The sequence below is a fragment of the Morone saxatilis genome, unplaced genomic scaffold (genome assembly GCF_004916995.1).
Source record: "Morone saxatilis isolate NCDOM2014 unplaced genomic scaffold, NCSU_SB_2.0 Contig1, whole genome shotgun sequence".
Lineage (NCBI taxonomy): Eukaryota > Metazoa > Chordata > Actinopteri > Moronidae > Morone > Morone saxatilis.
The window spans coordinates 6685636-6700452 of NW_023339651.1; the positions used below are offsets into that span (position 1 = coordinate 6685636).

Here is a 14817-nt window from a genome sequence, read left to right on the forward strand (position 1 = left end):
TTATGTAAAACAGTTTGAATTGCCTTTGTGTATAAAATGTGCGACATAAATAAACTCGCCTTGCCTTAAGTGGAGTTTAAAACAATCCTCCTGACATATCTTGCTATCCTCTAGTCCTTGATTAGTGGGCTGTGTGCTTGCTAATCCTCTTACCGAGTTCGCAAAGAAACTTATCAAAGCAAATTAGCACTTCTTAATTACCCATTGTCACACCAAAGGATGATGGCAGTGGGGTGATAGGACATATATGTACAAGATATCTGAGGAATTACATGCAAGCAAATCTTTGTATAACCGCACACAGAAGTGAGTTTTCCATACACAAACTTTAAAAAATGTGCTCTGACCTGTTGTGTGGCGCCCTGTTTCCTGTTGGTGGCTGTGGTGGTTGTGATGTCACTTATGGAGGGCGCAGAGTCAGAGCGGTTCCCTCCAGCTGCAGCACTGGACTGCGGGGTGATGGAGGAGGACGGCATGTCGCCGACCAGACGTGCGCTTCCCTCCACTCTGATGTGCGGGTGCCCCTCAGCGGCCATGTTGAGGATACGAAGACCATTGTAGTAGAGGCCAGACAGCTGACCCTGGAACATACCTGCACCTCGCTCGCCTCCACCTACGCGCACCGTCGTCTGGCTGTTGAAGATGGTCAGCTGGCGACCTACATGGACACACATGCACCCACACGCAAGCGCGCACCAAACACACAGAGGCACACCAGGAAGGAAGGTGGACGAACACACGCAAATACAGTCACACACACATACATACCAGTGGTCACATACGTGCATACATACACACACAAGAGTGTTTGAGTGTCACACAATTCACCACCCCAAAGCCATGGTGAGAGGATGGGATAGATTAAGCATGGCAGAGCAAATCGAAGCCGTGGAGAACCGTGGAGAGGGCTGAGACTGAGAAAGAGATAAGAGTGAGTACTGAAGAAGAGGAAGAAGAAGAGCAAGAGGAGGGAAAGGGGAGGCGAAGAGACTGAGAAGTCGAGGAGGAGGAGGATGAAGAGGCAAAGAACAGAAGGAGGAGGAAGAGGCGGCAGATGAGGAGTCAGAGGGCCCTGAGAAGACGGGGCTGACAGATGGTTGCTATGGTGATGGCTGTGCGGCACGACATTGTATTTGAAGGAGCAACAGACAGGCAGACAGAGAGACAGAGATCTAGAGAACTGTTGTAACAGCCCTATGAAGCATGCACAGGTTATAAGCTCTAGCACTGCTCACTGTTAAAGGGACTAGAGGCTAATTTAAGGAGCTCTGCTGAAGTTTAGGAGGAAAACTTTTACATTTTTTCAAAAAAGCATTGCTCTATTAGTCATTTCAAATTTATATAATTCTTACATGTCACAATACTTTGCATGTACTTTAATTTGATTACAAAATTGTTTTTCAACATATAATCTTTAGTAAATGCTTTATTGTTTACAAAATTAAACAAAATTATTTACCAGTCTTAATAAAGCATCTTTTATCAGTACTTCTTTTCTATTATCTGATTTATTCACATTTAAATCTCTCCATCGTCCCTTTAACCTGATATTATCAGATACACACTAACAAGATACGTTCACAGGCACTACAGTTTACACAGTATTACACACTACAGCTGCCCAACTTTTAAATACTTAGTTATGGATTTAGATTTTTAGATGTTAGTTGATGGTGCACAATAAAGTATATTCAACTGTCTTCAAATTGTATTTTTTAAGCTCAAAGTTTTAAGGAATTTTAATCAGGGTTTTTACCTTTGTCGAGTAGCCAATCGTCAACTACTCGACCGAGCCGATAGGGGATTCGCTGTCTGGCGATGGCCAGGCGCTCGTTATCAATGTTGCCTTTAATTTAGAGATGAAAACACAGTAGTAATTACGCACATCCAAACGTGGTACAGGAGCTGGATACAAAAAGAACAGCAATGAAAAGAAAGTAATGGTCTGCTCATTGTTAGCATGTCACTGCGTTAAGGTAAGCTTAAGATCTGCTGAGAGAAGAGGAGCTGAATTCACTATGTTTCCAGTGAGCGGACTCTTACTCTCTGTTCATTGGGTTTAATTTAAAGAGACATTTCAGGGGTTAACATCTGCAAGAGCACAGGGAAATAATGTTACAGCTGCCACATACTGTCTATATGACTGACTGAGTTTAGAGTTACATACAGAAGGAACCCTCACACACACCTCACAACAACTAACATTTAGCATTTTATCTATCAGCTATCTAAAGTCTGGACCTCATTGTGTTAAAGACTACTACCTAAGATTACCACTTTAAATATAAAAACCAAACAAATATAAAAACAAAGACTATGTTCAACAAAATACACTTTTACACTTCTTTTTTTCTTATTTTTTCTCTCTAGTTAAACATTTTACTCAAAATATGACATGTTTTTAAATTATTGTTTGTCCAAAATGCACCAACTGTTATTATTTTCTTTTATGGTGAGAAAAACATCTGACACCTGAATTGAATATTTTCATAAATTACCTTTAACACTATTTAACAGGCCTAACATGACATAGCTGGCTAATATACAAGCTATTGTAATAACTATCCCATTTTATGGTTTAAAAAGTCATGTTTCATATCAGATCACACATATTTCATTTCAAACACAATAACATAAAACAAAGCTGCAATTATATTTCTCAACCTCAGTGTTTATATATAAACATTGATAGGAACACTGATGTGATTCATCAATCAGGAGGTGGGTTAATTTGGACTAAGGTGTAGTTAGATCTGTCCCAGGACAGGCAGTGCTGTGGTGGGTCGGTGGGTTGGGCTTATATGGGCGGGGCAGGGCCTACCTGAGGGATAACGTTCTATGACCGGCAGGTCATCCAGTTGGAGGGTTGCATTGCCTCCGCTGCGGGTGAACCGTATTATGTGGTACTTCCCGTCGTTGACAAACTTGGAGCTCTCCTCGATGTTGATGTCATCAGTGCCAACATTAAACACTACTCTAATGTTGCCTTTGTCCTGAGGAGGAGAGATACATGCTTCATCAGGAATGTAATTGTTTTAGAAAGGCAAGGATATCATTTCTTTCATGTTTTTAAGGTCCTAGTTTATTGGGCTTGATGCCTAACAATTTGTGCTCCCATGTGACTGCCTGTGTTTTTGTGTTAAAGGGGAACCCACATCAAAGTGTGTTTACAGGTCTTGGGTGAAAAGGTAATGAACAAATCAGTAGAAACATAACATACAGTATAATTAATCAGATGACAAACAAACACACATTCAGGAGCTGCGAGTAGTAATTAAATGAAGTAATGGAAGTATGTATGCTGTACATAAGAGATACATAGCATGACATTATTTTGAATGTCGGATAATATTTTTAAGGAAGGAATATATTTGTGTAATAATTTCATAAAAATATATGATATTTAATATTTGTTTAACTTGATCAGGTATGCAACATTATTCTTATCAATCTCATTAAGGAGAATAGATTTTTCAGTGATACCCATCTGTGCAGGTTGATAGTGAATGAATGATAGTGTTTAGACATGAATAATAATATTCAGGCTGAATTCAACATGTCATAAACTTCTACTTCTTCATGTTTGCATTACCGCCAACCATAGGACTCGTGTTACGCAGTAAACTGTGGTGAAATGTGGGATAACGCTCTCTCTGAAGCAGTGTCTACGACCTGTGTGGCTATTGGGACAGACCCAGTGTATCTTAATAAATAAATTAATGAATGAAGCATGTATTTTCGGTGTATGCGTTGAAGAATTCAATTCCTCCTCAAAGAAGAGCAATATGTAGAATTACTTTGAAAAATCACATTTTCTTTGGCCTACTATTTGAATGCAAGGGCGTGTACTTACTATCTGCAGCTGAAGGTAGTCTCCCAGTCCAGATGCGCTGTCTACCCGGAGCAGAATGGCGTGCTTCTGTTGGGTGCTGAACCCAAGGGCAAGCCGGTCTGCCCTGGTGCTGGGACGTTCATTAGGGGGCCATGTGTAAACCACCACACCTCCATCACGGCCAAAGATATAAGTGGTCCCAGCTGGCCCACATAGATAGAAAATGTAATTGCAGGTATGTCTACATACGATAAACTGTGCTATCTATCATCAGAGGACCTGATGATGGTACCTACTTTTGCTAAATGTATAATACACAAAGGGCATACTGGAAAAAAATATTAAAACTCTAAAATGTCACAGTTGACTGGCCTTCCACAGAGTTTTTTTTCCAAACCACTTCTGAACATTACTGCAGACGGCTGACTGTACTAACTGACTCATACAAATAACAGCATACAATTGTTTGACTCACTGTAGGGTGACTAAATAATCATCAAGCATCTTGCTTGTAAGGCTGCTGAGGATAATTTAGTGTCAAAAACTAGAAAATGTAAACAGCACATTATTACATGTTACACACAGAGAGACAGAGACCAGATTAGAATAATCAAACTAGAGCAGGTAGTATTATTTGTTCCACTTCAGAATCAACAGATGACAGTGCCCTCACGTGGTGGCTCTGATAAAATGCAGATAAAAATGCTTTGATTCTTTGTTTGAAATCAAATTATGCAAGTGCATCTGTTTAAGACCGCAGTTCTATACCAGGGTTAAAGCTAGATTGGCTGTGTTTCCTACAGACATTTAGGGTGAAGATTAAGGTTTGACAGATATAGCAGGACAAAAGGATATTGTGCTCATTGCATCTACAAATACATGTTTAAACCTGATGCTCTATGATTTACATTCCCAAACTGATATCTACGGAGTATTCAGGGATCACACATACAATTACTACAGACTTTACTTGTATTTTTCTGATTCAAACATCAAAATAGACTATCCTACACTCTTACTCCAGCTGTCTACACCATGGAAAATGTTCCCTAATCCACCGGAAAATGAAAAGCAAAGACTCACCATCATTACATAATGGCCCAGCATACGAAGTCATGCTGCAGTCACAGGTGAAGCCCTCCCACTGCTGCAAACAAACTCCCTGATTTGAGCAAGAGTCTTCTTGACATGTAGTGCTGGGACCTGCAGTGAGAGATGTGGTGGGGCGGGAGGGTGCAAAAGTTAGGAGAAAATGAACAGACACACTTTTTTTTTTATTTTGTCTGGAGCCCAGTGTGTTCACAACAGTTGGCCAGTACAGTATGGCTATATTTAGACCACACTTCCTTGAAACATTTTGCATTTTGAAAAGGTCGGGTAGACTGTTGTGCTGCAGTGGTGTTATGATTAGTAGTATTAGTAGAAAATCATTGTCAGACTACAAGATTGTGGATAGGCTCCCATTCTTAGCTTCACACTAACAGAAGATGTTAGATTATCCATTTCAACTGAACTGAAACTAAACTGGAATCTGTGTTACTAGGTGAAAATAGCTAAATGTGGAGAGCATGCAGGTGGTGAGGCTAGATGAGTGGGGTAAGGGCAGGAGGAGGAGTTAAACATAAGAGAGCAGGGTTATGTTTAAAGGCCTTCATCTCAATACTCTTTCTTCAGCAGTCTGTCACCATTCTCTCCCTGCCTCGTGCTGAAACCACACAGGAGGAGAATGTCAAAGCTCTAAACTTAGTTCTCCTTCGTTGCACTTCTAACTCGAGGCGTGGAGGAAAGAGTGTGAAATGATTCACAAATGGAGTATTGAAGTTTAGGTTGGGAGTCAGTAGGAGGGGTTAGAGAGCATGCTGCTAGGCAACCCGGGTGGTGGAGCTGTGGTCAACTCAAGTCAAGTGGTGGTGATGTTACTACTGTGATGAAGTCACTATGGTGGCTGGGAGAGGACAGGTCACCTTTGACCTTTGACTCTGGATCACTGGGATCCACACAACACTGGACACCACTGGGTAGTTTGAACACACGCATACATACACACACACACACACACACACACACAGCCACACACACACGCACTCACACACACATTTTCCCACCCTCATACACGTGTCTCACATGCTCACACAAAGCGATATACCTTGCAAGTCAGCTTTCATCAATGTAACTTTTGTCAGCCAAACAAAAAAGCAAACAAGCAAATTAAGTTAGATGGTTAGTCAATGCACACAGATGCCTGTGAACTGCTGAAAGAGTGGAACAGAAAGAGAAAACACAATGTGCAGAAAGATTGAGGAGGAGATGAGAAGAAAAAAATTACATCTAATAGACCAAAAAGCTGGGTTAGTGGGTTATCCTAATAACAGAGAGCATGAGTTAAATGAAAACTGAAAGACAAAGCAGTAGGGACATGGGACCAGGACAGATCTACTGTTGTGTTGTCTGTGTGTCTGCACCTCACCTTCACAGCCTCTCTCTACTTGTCCCATGGTTGCCAAGGCATCCGCCAAAAGGTCAGGGAGCCGGCCATTTAGATCAACTGTTGCTAGGCAACCCTGGAATCCCTCGCGGGAGTGGACCAGCTTAGGCAAGTCCCGGTACATCTCTTTGGAGATGCCCCCGATGTATAGGTCACCTGACGAGGAGCAAAACAGTGAATGGCAGCTTCATGAATCTATTAAAATGCCAGACTGTACCAGTGTCAGGGCTGTAATTAACAGCTTTCATTATTGATTGATCTTTTCGAAAGTAAAACATTTTTTTGTCTAAGTTCTATGAGCCCAGGGTCTTTGAAATGGTTGTTTTGTCCAACCAACAACTGATACAAAACAGAGAAAAGGTGCACATTTTTACATTTCTAAAGCTGTAACCAGTGAATATTTGGCTTTGTAACAATAAAACAAGTGGAAAGCGCTAGCTACCAGCCCGTCTAAAGTTCACTGACCAATAAATAGTCTGGCACATAATCATTTCAACACTAATCAGTATATGTTCATACTCAAAATGAGTCTCATGCGAAGCAGTTTATAAGTATGTTTTGTGAGATTATGTGTACAAATATTGCATGTACTATCAAGTATGTGCATTCCTTTCTTGTTGTTTATCTGATGTTCTCTTAATGTGTTTATATGTTCGGTGCTGTACCACAAATTGCCCCTCGGAGGGCATTAAAGTTTAAGCTACTCAAACTGAGGTATCATTGCTTGTATTTTTGCGCATACCCTTCAGGTCGAGGTTCTTCGCGCCCATGGTGGTCTGTGTGGTGACTTTGGTGTCAATCTTGACCGTGTGGAGATTGTTAGTGTCTCTGGATATGTGCACATTGTGCCAGTGGTTGTCATTTAGGGGACTGTTAGAGTTGCCTTTGATCAGATGTGCTCCATTGCCCAGATCAGAGATGTAGTGTAGGTAGCTAGAAAGGGAATAAGAAAATGAGAGAAGAAGGGTTTAAAAAAATGAGGAGAGAAAAGGCAAATTAGTCATATTCATGATGAAGAACAACACAGGGTCATACACTTTAGGGCATAACAATCTGTCTTGTAGAAAGGTAATTAGAAGAATAGAAAAAGAACTACTTGACTTGCATTTGTGCATTTTTCATATTTGATATGAAAGCCTCACAGTAAAGAATTTTCTCTTTTACACATGCCAGACTAATATTATCACAAGCCACTATTTGGACTGCATGTTAATCAATTTAATTAATTAATTTAGAATCCATTTTATTGTTTTAATATATGTTATTATTTGGTAACTTTAATGTGAGGACATTGCACCAAGTCATATAATATAAATACGACACACTGCGCTTCATCCAGCTCACCCTTTAACCAGCTCTACCACTATGAAGTCATTGCCGTCTCCCCTGTTGTAGAGAACAAGGCCATCGGGAGACGTTGTCTTGAACTGCATGAAGAGATGCATAGAGTAGTAGGCCTGTAGCGTGGGCAGCGTGACAAAACTGGAACGTGAGCGGAAGGTGACGGGGTCAGCCACGATGCTCTTATAGCCAATGACAGCGTTGAGCTCGCAGTAGTCGATGTCGCCGTTCTTGCACAGGTCGATGTAGGGCATGCCATTCAGCGCCAGGCCCTGAAGGTGGCCAATGAAATTGGAGGGCACGGCAGGCATGAAGCGCTTCTCAGTCACAATACCCGTCTCCACATTATGGAACTCCAACTGGGTGTGGTCGCCCGCCATCTGACCTGGTGGCGGGGGTAAACTTAAGAGGTGAGGGCGGGTTTTCAAGTGGAACTGTTCAATACTAAAACTAATACTAATCCTAATACTCAACATTTGAACTGACAGTGACAGACTGATAGTAATAGATGTAACAGACACTATTACTAATACTACAACTAATATAAATACTAGTGTACTGGTATACAGTTATAATCACAATCATGATTCAGAATTATCATTTTCACTTACACAGGTACAGATGCTCTCTAAAAAAAGAAATAAAACCCTTAATGTTGGTCTTATAGCATTAAATAAATAAAAAACAAAAAAAAAAAAAATAAATCACAAAAACAAGGAGCTAGGTAGAGTTTATAGAGAGTCATTTTATAGTGAAAAGCTAAAAGGGGTGTAAGTAATGCTGCTATGGTTACCTTCAACAGGCTGCAGGTCGTCTACGGTGAGTTTGAGGCTCTTGCCACGCCGGACTACCCTCACCGTGTGCCACTCATTATCATTGAGGCCTGACCCCGCAAAGATGGTCTCTGGGCCTTTACCTACACATAGCCCACAGCACCATTAACATAATGCACAGAGAGGTGGAGAGAGACAGATAGAGAGAGACAGAGATCCAGAGACAGAGACAGAAAAAGAGAAGAAGAAGCAGCCAGGCACGTTGAATTAAAATTTAAGGACAGAAAGTGAGAAAATGGAGGGGAATCGCAGAGGGGAGGAAGAACCATACATATCCTGGGGAGACAAACACCTCTGTGTCAACACATTCTCTCCACAGATAGACAGACAGGTCTCTTTGCAGATACGCCAGCGAGACAGATGATGTGACACAGACAGACAGAAAGATTAGCATAAGTGGATGCCATGGGTGCCTAAGATGGAGACTGTGAGTCACAACAGGCCCACGCTGAGACAATCCATCTGTGGACAGATCACACCGCCATGATGACCACCTACTACCCTCACACGCACAGACAGCACATTCGTACCCCTTGACTCGTAAACCACCCCGCAACCCTCTTGCGCCCACACACACAACATATATATTAGTCTGTGTCTACATACAGGTTCTCGTTCTTTATTTTCCACAAGAGTGCAATACCGCAGTGAGCCTCATGGTGGCACTAGACCCACAGCAGAACATCGGAGAGCTCTCCAAGGTGCTGATGTGCAGCAGAATGAAAGAAGCTGAGCTGTCCTCTCATGATGTCTCTCTCTGCCCATCTACCAGCTCGTACCTTCACATAGTTGACTGCACACATTTGACAGACGGACTGTTCCCGAAACCTCAGTGTCCCCTTCCTCCTACTCACTACAAGCACCCCACCAACCTTGAACACAACACCCACCATTTCCCAACAGACATACACACTCTCCCTTTTCCTCCTCCAAGCCCTGTTGGTTTGAGGAGTGCGAGTGAGTCTGCTTACAGTGACCTATAGGAGGTAATGATGGGGGAGGTGAGAAGTAAACTGACCCGAACGGATTCTGCTGCAGAAAATGTCAAGCATGTCTACATCACTCATGGAGGCACGCAGGCAGACACACACACAGACACACATACACACAGGTAGAGAAAGAGAGAGACATAGAGGGATGCTGACATGCAAACATAATTAAACAAATATAAGAAGTCAATCAAAATGAATATGGCAATGTGAAAAGCGTGTGTGTGTTTGCACGGCTAAAAGAGTGTGTTGTGTGTTCAGAGAGGACACAGGGTTCCCCTGAGGAGACTCAGCTGTGCTCTGGGCATGAGCATCTCATCCTGTTACCATGGATCACTGCCTAACACTGAGTGAAGGAGAGAATATGTGTATGTATGTGTGAGTTTCTGATTGTGTGTGTGTGTGTGTGTGTGGTTTTTTTTGCATATGTAACCAAATACTCAAAGAATGAGCAGACTGATGTGAGAGTGAGGCAGTGATCTGTGTCAACCTGGGAACAGGGAGAGGCATAAATACACATCAATAAACACACAGACAGACTCACAAACACACACACAAGCACCGATTTTGGGTCAGTGCTAACAGTGCATTCAGCAGCATGGTTTAGCTGGGTTTAATGTTGAGCTACTAGCGATCACTGTGGTGGTCAGCAGACAGTCTGCGCTCTGTGCTGTTAAACCAAAAGACAATGAGGCGAGACAATTCAAATATAAAGACAAAGGGGACTGTTTGTAGCAAAGGAAATACAATTCAAATCAAATGACATAAGCTACTGGAGATTATAAGAGCAGGATAATGAAAACAAAATGACAAAAAGCGTTTCATATTTCATTAGCTCCAAATAACAAATGGCTTTTCTGCCGGATAAGCCTCAATCTCTCCCATGCCGAGGCTTTTATTTGCCTGCTGAGTGGACTATTTCAGTGGCGCCTGGCTGTTAAATACATTTTTTCTTCCCCTCTCGAATATAAGATGTATAATTTATTGTATGCACACGGTGTGCCAGAAAAGTGGCTGCCTACTGAAATGTTCATTGAGACAACCGGTCTAAAATTGGCCGACAGGCATGCGGGATAGCAACAGCGCTGTGTGGCTAGTAGGGTTTCTATGGCAACTGCAGTCGTCCATTTCACCACCTCTTTGCCGTCACAGAGCATTCGTCTCTCTCTCACTCTCTCGCTTTGTCTGTGGTCGTGACAGAGAGAAACTCCACGTGAGGGAATTAAACTTCATCAGGGATTCAGCTCCACTCACAGCAGCATGAACAGAAACACACACACTCACTTTCACACAGCAAACACAGCCAGAAAACACACACACACACACAGATGAGCAATGAAAAGAATACAGAATGCACAGGCACACACTTACAATCACACGCTAAACACACAGAATGAAACATTACCCAAAAATCCCCTATGTACAGTTTAGAGAGTTCAAGAAGCAAACCTGACAGACATTGGGATGAAGGTGCGACAGAAAGAAACAGAGGGATAACAGGTCTTTTGTCTCTGGCATGAAGAAGAAGTAATTACCCGGCAGCTCGGAGTTGCGTTAAATCACCAGTTACCACTCTTTGCTTATTTAGCTCACACTTCACAACACACCTAATTTTACCTGAACACCTCATTCTCAGATTTTGTCCTCTTTATTCTTCTCTTTCTTTTTTCTCCTCCCTTAAACCCCCACCGTCCTCTCTTCCGTCTATCCTTCTTTGCTAAAATGGCCGACCTGGAAAACCCTGGCCCTCAGCAAAAAATACTGCTCCTGTGGTGTAGCTGAACATGCAGACACAAACACATATGTGCACCTCCCCTGTCCAACACACACTCATACACACATATATGCACAGACACACGGTACGTAGATAGGTTGAATAAGGGATTATGAGCAGATGGACTGACAAGACAGAGAGAGTAAAAAATAGTCAGACAGATACATTAAAAAAGCACACACACTACCGCGCGCGCACACACACACATACATACTGAGGAGGAAGAGGAAGGGGGAGGGGTTAGGTGAGATGGAGGATCACTTACTGGCTGTACAGTTTATCCTGATACAGTCTGGAGGGAGAGCAGAGCAGAGGGTTAATGCTGCACACATACACATACTCTCCACGCCCTGGGGACGCACACATCGACACACCCTGCACGCATATATACAAACACGCACACACACACTGCTGAGAAAACACACACTCTCCTTTGTCACAGGACCTCAAGCTGGACCGTGTATTTTCTTACAACAGTGTGTAGCAAAATGCAGTTTCTGTGACTTTGTTGTTTTAGCCAATAAACAAATTAATTTAGCCAATTATCCAGATCAAGATTGGTGGATCTTTACATTGAACAGTTACATGTTAAGGAGAGCGGTGTGTCCCAGCACGAGCAGTGTGCTCATTGGCGGCTGCTCTGGCCTGAGCGACAGTTTCAGTCACCAATCAAAAGCACCAGGAGACTGAGATGGGTCATGTGTGTCAGTTTGTCAGATGACATCGAACACATCCCATAATTTTTGTCGCCCATCCAGAGCACAAATCTCCGCAAATGGTCGGAAGATTCAGCCCCATTATATATATATACATATATATTCTTTTTACCCATGATGCCATGGTGTGTCGTGTGGCGTCAACCACAGAAAAGACGCGGCTGCAGACAACCAGAGACCAACACATGCACCCCTCTGTTAGTCTATGTGTGTGTTAGCATGTGAATGTACTTGAATTCATGTCAAAGTGTGTGACTGTGAATGAGTGAGGATGGAAATGTGTTTAGCAGTTACATGTACAAAAAAAGAAGGGACGTGCTTTTCCTGCAGTTATGTGTGGAGTTTACTATTTGTGTGTGTTTGTACAGTTTGTGAGTCTTTGTGTTGATTGTTGAAGGTGTTAGGGATGCACAGGTCCACTGGGAGTGAGCAGAGAATGCAGCTTGAGGCTTGACCCTCTGTTCAACACAAAAACAATGCAGCTAACCTTTAATTGTATATGTTTGTGTGTGTGTGTTCAAAGATAAGCTGTATATGCACCATGAAGTCAATCATAATGCTAAAAAGTATCTGCCAAAACCTGTGAAACCCATGTCTTGAATATACTAAGCACAAACATTAAAGAATTAAAGAGAAGAATTATCAGGATTAACAGGAAGAGTTTACTTTCCAGGGGTAATATATTATTAATTAACATTTAATGACATTCCTATGCAAGAAATAGCCAAGAGGCCAGTATCAGCTGCATTCCCCTAATTAAAATAATGTTTGAGAATCTACGTGTTTGTGTGTACCTAGGTTGACAGTGAGTCGGACACGGCCCCCATCCAGCTCCAGACGAAGGGTGTCTGCGGAGTTACGGGATGTGGTTGCCATGAGAACGCCATAGGCCCGCTGGGAACGAAAGCGTAGCGAGACGTCCTCCGCCTCGGTATGCATCGCTACAGGCAACTGCACCTTCATAAACTTACTGCCGTCATACGACAGGATAGTTGCATCTGTACAAGACGCATGGAGAGAGATAGACAAAGGGGAGCGAATGAAAAAAGAAGGGAAGACAGGCGAGGGAAGACAAAGATGATGGTGGAGGAGAGTGAGGTGGGTGGAAACAGAAAAAACATAAAAAAACGTCAGACAAGATTGACAAAAAGAAAAGACATGAGGTGGGAAGAGACAAAGGCAATTTGACATTTAGTGAATCAGATTTAAACATGACAAAGTATGCTGCACTTGTGCGGCTACACCCTCTTGTTCCCTCGCCATGTCATGTTGAAACTCAAAACCTGCTACCAAATTACCCCATCACTTTCCACCCTTAATTCATCATCACTCCCTCACAAAAGAGGGTGTAAAAATAGCCGCAGCTGGTTGGCTGGCCTTATTATCCGGTTAAATCAGAATGCATGGCGATGAGTGTGTTAGCCACCGTCGCTGACATCCCAGACCCTGGAGTCATAATGTAACAAGCTCAGGTGATCCCGCTTTAATGTCTTTTGCATACTCATTTACATATTCATAATCTTCTCTCCCTGCTACCTGCTGCGGCCAATCCCCGACCGCTAAACTGTTTACCTCTGAGGACCCTGTTTTTTATTGGCCAATTACATACACAGCTAAACACACTCTCCATGTCTCTGTGTCTTTATCTCTTCCTCTCTTCCTTCTTCTTATATCTCTCCATTCCATTCCTCCTTCGCTTTCTATCCCTTTTGCTCTCCCTGTTTCCGTGGGAGATGGTTGGAGCCAAGGCAAAAACAAGAGAACAGGAAGAGAGGGAGGCCTCATGAATACTGATGAGCCGAGAAGGAGGGAAAGAGAGAGATAGTGTGTGTATGTGTGTGTGTGCGTGCATGTCAGAATAAGTGAGTGAATTTAAGTGTGAACAGAGGAGGGTTTAGTAAAGTGAGAGCAGGGGGAGAGAAAATAGGGGCAAGCAAGACAGAGAGAAAGGAGGGGGGAAAGGGGAGAAAAGCTCTTGGCTAAAATGCAAATGAACCCTCATTAACTTGAGGAAAAAAGGAGGTGGTTGGCCTGTTATATCACAGATAACATAACTAACAGCCACACACACACCCTCGCCCGAGCACACTCAAACACACGTGCACACATTTCTGATAAGGGAGACAGCTGACTAAATTTTCCTCACCACAGCACCTGACTCACTACCAGGCAAATAGAGGAGGGAGGGTTGGCTAAAGGGAAGTATGAAAACACATTTATGCCAGGAAAGGAAAAAAAAGACAGAGTGCAAGGCACACTGGCTGTGTCACATACCGTTGCATCATTTGATGCATGTAGCACACACCAGACAAACAGGATAAGCATTTAAAGGACAAGTCTTGCAATAGTCTATAATAGTGTTTCTCAAACTTTTTTATACAGCGTACCACCTCCTAAAAAAATAAGCTCGTTAAAATACATTTAAGCTAAGGGCAGTTCGCGCAAAAGGCAGGTTTATTCCGAATAAGATTATTTATTGTTGACTGTTGTTGAATCAAGAACCAGAGCTAATTTGGTGGATGATTTAATCTGCACTTCTCTCCCCAATAATTTTGTTTGGAGCCACAACTGCAGTACTGTTGAACCATTCATTTTACCTCAACTTACTATCTAGCCATCACATTTTAGCTTGTAACTAACCATGGATGTATGCATGCGCTAGATGCATGAACGTGACTGCAGGCTGATATTGTAACAAAATATAACAAAAAATGCAAAACTTATTTTAAATCAAATTGCCACAATCTCATAGTTGAAGTATTTTCATTCCAAATGTTGTAGTGTTTTGATAGTATTATATTTTTTTAAATAAATTTTGGTCAATTTGGTCAAAAAAAAAAAAAAAAA

At 42.3% G+C, this 14817-nt stretch overlaps 1 protein-coding gene across 1 annotated transcript in view; it reads right to left on the reverse strand.

The window, feature by feature from the left end:
* The window catches only part of nrxn1a (neurexin 1a), a gene marked incomplete in the record, with an annotated part of 44695 nt that overhangs the window by 8896 nt on the left and 20982 nt on the right, over window positions 1-14817 (reverse strand). Inside the window, 11 exon segments of the mRNA XM_035671085.1 lie at window positions 348-658; window positions 1757-1846; window positions 2822-2993; window positions 3854-4035; window positions 4916-5035; window positions 6300-6473; window positions 7060-7250; window positions 7662-8043; window positions 8452-8574; window positions 11520-11546; window positions 12765-12968. Coding sequence (XP_035526978.1) covers window positions 348-658; window positions 1757-1846; window positions 2822-2993; window positions 3854-4035; window positions 4916-5035; window positions 6300-6473; window positions 7060-7250; window positions 7662-8043; window positions 8452-8574; window positions 11520-11546; window positions 12765-12968 — 1976 coding nt within the window.